Raw genomic sequence first — 4,951 nt, forward strand, 5'->3', positions numbered from 1 at the left:
TAAAGTCGGAAAACGTGAGGAGAAAGAGGAAAGCCAGCCTGAGCATCACCCCGTACACCCCCCCCCCCCCCCCTCCTACCTTCTCGGCTCCTCGGTGTTTCTTGGCGGCCGGCGGGTCTTCGAGCTGCCGCCGGACAACAAAAGCTCCTCCGCTGCTGCTGCTGTTGTTGTTTGTGTTGTTGTTGTTGTTGTTTACGTTGTTCTCTCCTCCGGGGATCCGGGAGTCCGGCCCGGAACAGGGGGATCCGTGTCCGGGGTGATGCTCAGGCAGGAAGACGGGTCCATGATGGTCCTCTCCGGGTTTGTCCTTCCTGCTCCGGGCCAGAGGAGCGTCCCTGTCCCTCTTCCAGCCGCGGATCAGGCTCTTCCCCTTCCTGTCCTCCCTCCCTCTGGAGGAGCAGGTCGGAGCGGGAGGAGAGGCCGGACTCAGCTCGGTGCTGCTGGATCCGTCTGCATCCCTGCTGACAGCGGAAATCATCTCCATCCACAGCTTCTGCGCCTCCGCTGCGTCCTTCAGCTGCTGGCTGAGGGGGGGCGGGGGGAGCAGGAGGAGGCTGGCGGCTCCTGCAGTCCCCCAGTCCTCCATCTCCTCCGCTCCCAGGAACCGTCTCTCCTCCTCCGCTTCAAGAATCAGTATCAGGACCAAGACTTGTGTCTGCAGGGCCAGAGCCCAGGACCAGGTCTGCAGGGCCAGAGACCAAGACCAGGTCTGAGTCTGCAGATCTGAGGCTGCAGGGCCAGAGACCAAGACCAGATCTGAGTCTGCAGAGCCAGGACCAGGTCTGAGTCTGCAGGTCTGAGGCTGCAGAGCCAGAAACCAGGACCAGGTCTGAGTCTGGACCAGAGAACTGAACCAGGTTTGAGTGCAGGGCCAGAAACCAGGACCAGGTCTGAGTCTGCAAGGCCATAGACCAGGACAAGAGCCTGCAGAGCCAGAGACCAGGACAGAAACCGAGGCTGCAGGACCAGCAGGATCAGGTCTGAGTCTGCAGGGCAGGACCTGGATCAGGTCAGGGCATAGAAGACAATACATCAAAGGCTTATCGCCCGCCGCCTTTGATGTGAGTTTTAGACAAAGTTCACGTGATCCCTCAGAGTGTGAGTTTGGGACGACTCTCAGCTCCTGTAAAACTGACTGATTAGCTGTGGCGGCCATCTTTAACCGACCTAAATTAACGAGCTGTCGATGTTATTGTCTTGAGAGGTTTAATAAAGTTTGTCCACTGGTTCATGAGATATTTTGCTAACAGACAGGTTTGTCTTTCAGCAGCGGGAGAAACCAGTTAGAGTTAATAATAAATATTTAGATCCAATATTGATTTTTAATTGTTTTCTGTTTTTGTCTTTTCCTGTTTGGACACAAAGACTGCAGCTCTGCAGCGCCATGAATTAATAAAAGTAACTTTAGTGCACGTGACTTTTTAAAATAAAACGTTTAAAAATACAGAAATCTGCTGTGAGAGCAGCTCGCGGCCACCAGGGGGCGGTGCAGCTGGTTTTATATAAATCTGACGGAACGAACCTGTATGGCAGGCCGATTTACCATTTAATACATTTACAGTTCCAAATAAATTCTTATGTAAAAGTTGTTCAGTTAAAAAAATACTGTGGATCAATTTAAAGAACATCAAAGGAATACCTGATCAAACTGAAGAATGGTGCGTGCAGACGTTTTCAGAACCTTCAGAACCACTTTGATCCTGTGAGAGAGCCAAGAGTCAGAGGATGTGAGAAAATAAACACCTGTTCAGGTAGAACCAACACCTGTACGCTTTAATGTCCACCACAAAGCAAGAGACATCATGAAGACCAAGGAGCTCTCCACACAGGTCAGAGACAAAGCTGTAAGTACATTTCAAGGTCGGGTTCTAAAACCCTGAAGGTCCCACCGGGCTCCATTATATTTGAACCACGATGTCACCACTTCAGAGAGTCGTCCACCAAAACTCACAGAGGAGGACATGAAGACATCCAGGAGGACAAAGACAACCCTGACAGAGCTGGAGGATCTGTCCTCAGGACCATAGAAGCTGCTGAGAGCTGAGTGGACAGGATGGAGACACCTGTGGAAGAAGATGCTAATGAGACCAAACATCAAGGAGAACACCATGCACCACCCCTCCAGTGAAGCATGGCAGTGGAAGCATCATGCTGTGGAGAAACTGGTCAGAGACAGATAAACTCTCAGATGAAAGACTGGGACAGAGACCAACTGTCCAACAGGAAAATGACCCTGAACGTACCACTGAAAACTGGTTCAGAGACAAGATGGATCATGGAGACATTGAAGAGAATTGATGGACCAGAATCATGGAGGCAGAGCTGAGGAGACCTGGATGTCTATACGGATGAAATGAGGTCCAGATCTCTGAGTATCTCCTGGTGAGATGTTTGGTGAGGTGGACCAGCGGGATCAGGGAGGCAGGAGAAATAAAGGTCCAGATCAGAACCACAGAGGTCCGGGTCCTGGTCCTTCTGCTTCAGGACTGAGACCACCGAGCTGCTGCTTCTTCCTGTGGAGATCCGGATCCCTCAGGTCTTGGGGGGTTCTACAGACCTACAGACGGCGCTCAGCTGATTTATTTCCATCATGTTCCTCAACGATGAAACAATTATTTAATCCTGACCGTTGGATCATTAGAATCCTAATCTGGGCCGGTTCAGGTTTGTCCCATGGAACCAACACCAGAGCCCACACAGAGTCCATTCCTCCTGACAGAACCTGCTGGTTTGATCAGACTGAAACCATTCAGGGCAGGTTTCCTCTATCAGAAGACATTTCTGTTCCATCAGTGATGATTGTAAACCTTTAAAGTCCAGAATCAGAACCACAACCAGCCCGGGTGCTCAGTTTGTTCACAACAACACGTTCTGTGGGACTTTTAACGCCTTTCTTCTGAGGCTGCGGGAACAGAAAGAACCTAACAGAAACTAAAACATTATTCTATTAAATATATCATTATAATCCTAAATATTTACAAAACAAAACAAAAATTGTCCATTTCCTAATTTTGTTGAATACATCATAAAATATTTAATTTGATTGTACAATCAATAAAAAAAACGACCCCAAATGTAAATTTCGTCATGTATTTTTAAGAAAGTAAAATATTGCGTTTAAAATTCAACAACAAATTTTTGTACATTTAATGTGATTATTTTCTGCCTGATTTTTAATTATGATAAAATTGAAAGTGAAATCTTTACTGCCCTCTAGCGGCCACGCCTGTTAACTAATGCTGCCTTCAATTCCCGATAAAAAGGCGGAAATCTTAACTTTATCAGTTTTCCATACATTTAGAGAGGCAAATATCATACATATTCAATAAATTTGCTCTAATTAAAACGTAAAATTATTTAATATTTATCAATAATTGCCTTGTGTTTGTTTTGTTTAGTCTAATATGTTCCCTGACGCGTCCGCTCCTCACCTTAAAGTCGCTCTCTGGATCGCGTGTCGGATTTTCCATGTATTTGAACGCACCACCGTGACCAGCCTGCCTCACTTTGTTATTTCTGTCCCCGGAGCAGCAGCGTTCGTCTTCCGTCAGCCGAACCTGGGTGAAAACGCATGAAATCTCGGCTCGGTTCGGCAGCGGGACACCCACCGGCACACCGTAAGCTACTTCCCGGTATTTTCACCTCAGTTTTGGGTTAAAGAGGCGCTAAAAACACAGACTAGCTAACGTGAATATTCATTTTTCAGACTGCGTTAAATGGGAACAGGAGGGGAGGTTTCTTTGAAGGGTTTGGACCGTGTTCGGTCCGGTGCCAGACACCTGTCCAGGTCTCGGTTCTGGCTCGAACCCAGTAGTCGTTTTCCTGCTGGGTTCGGAGGAGGGGGGTGTGGGGCTCGGCGGGTTTCCCATGGCTACACCAAGCTTTGTGGGCTGGTTCGGACCCGGCGCTGGTTCGGACCCGGCGCTGGTTCGGACCCGGCGGTGGTTTGGACCCGGCGCTGGTTCGGACCCGGCGCTGGTTCGGACCCAGCCGCTGGTTCGGACCCGGCCGCTGGTTCGGACCCGGCGCTGGTTCGGACCCGGCCGCTGGTTCCGTGTCCCGCTCCTCTTGTTGACACATTTAAAACGCAGGTGTTCGTTTGGGTCTCAGGTGAATAATTAAAGCAGGTGAGCCGCGGGAAACAGCAGCTCCACGAGTCGTGACGTCAGGCTCATCTGCCGGCTCCTTTTGTTGGAGTGACTGGCGGAACCGGGTCACGAACCGGGTCACGAACCGGGTCACGAACCGGGCCATTCTCACCAGCATTCATCTCCTGTTCTCGCAGGGTTCGGCAGCCCTGGCATGAGGCGGTCCGGCGGCCCAGCCGGGACCGGAGGCTGCTGGTAGGGATGGTTCCGGAGTGAGGAGCCGGCGGCTCGGATCAAAGCAGCGACTGGACCGGGAGGTTCGGCAACATGACCGGGTTCAGCCCGGACAACGTGGAGGAGTTCTACGAGATCGGAGACGAGCTGGGCAGGTGAGTCGGAACCGGTTCTGGACGAACTTCCTGTTCTGTCCATCATGGCTGAAACTTTGTTTCACACCTGTGTGCACGCGCAGGTGTGTTTTATAAATAAAACAGCAGATTGTGAGGTTCTGACAGGTTCTGACAGGTTCTGACAGGTTCTGACAGGTTCTGACAGCCCATAATACTCTGCTGTCACTCGTGGAGTCTCCAGCACAACATTCAGGACCACAGCACCCTCTGCTCAGGTCTGTCTGTTAGCAAAATATCTCACTAACGACTGGATGAATTTAATGACGTCGCTATGGATCAGGGCCTGATTCAAGATGGCCGCCGCAGCTAAACTGTGTCTGAGCAGGAGTGGTGGTAGAGGAGAGTCGTCTTCACAGCCTGTCTGAGGGTCGGACACCGGCCAGTTACAGACTGGTCAGAACCTGACGGGGTCCAGTTAGAGACTGGTCAGAACCTGAGGGGGTCCAGTTTGAG

General features: G+C 50.6%; 2 protein-coding genes across 2 annotated transcripts in view; one reads left to right on the plus strand and one right to left on the minus strand.

Annotated features, from left to right (window-relative positions):
• The window catches only part of znf608 (zinc finger protein 608), a 31,552-nt gene extending 31,055 nt beyond the window's left edge, over positions 1-497 (minus strand). The window contains exon 1 of the mRNA XM_037680846.1: positions 80-497. Coding sequence (XP_037536774.1) covers positions 80-484 — 405 coding nt within the window. The 5' untranslated portion in view covers positions 485-497. The remainder of the gene's footprint in view (positions 1-79) is intronic.
• A 3,056-nt stretch (positions 498-3,553) lies between these two features.
• Positions 3,554-4,951, plus strand: part of dapk1 (death-associated protein kinase 1) — a 55,044-nt gene continuing 53,646 nt past the window's right edge. The window contains exons 1-2 of the mRNA XM_037680847.1: positions 3,554-3,617; positions 4,286-4,477. Of these exons, the coding sequence (XP_037536775.1) occupies positions 4,416-4,477 (62 nt within the window). The 5' untranslated portion in view covers positions 3,554-3,617; positions 4,286-4,415. The remainder of the gene's footprint in view (positions 3,618-4,285; positions 4,478-4,951) is intronic.

Source organism: Nematolebias whitei, chromosome 8, assembly GCF_014905685.2.
Source record: "Nematolebias whitei isolate Nwh7 chromosome 8, NemWhi1, whole genome shotgun sequence".
Taxonomy (NCBI): Eukaryota; Metazoa; Chordata; class Actinopteri; order Cyprinodontiformes; family Rivulidae; genus Nematolebias; species Nematolebias whitei.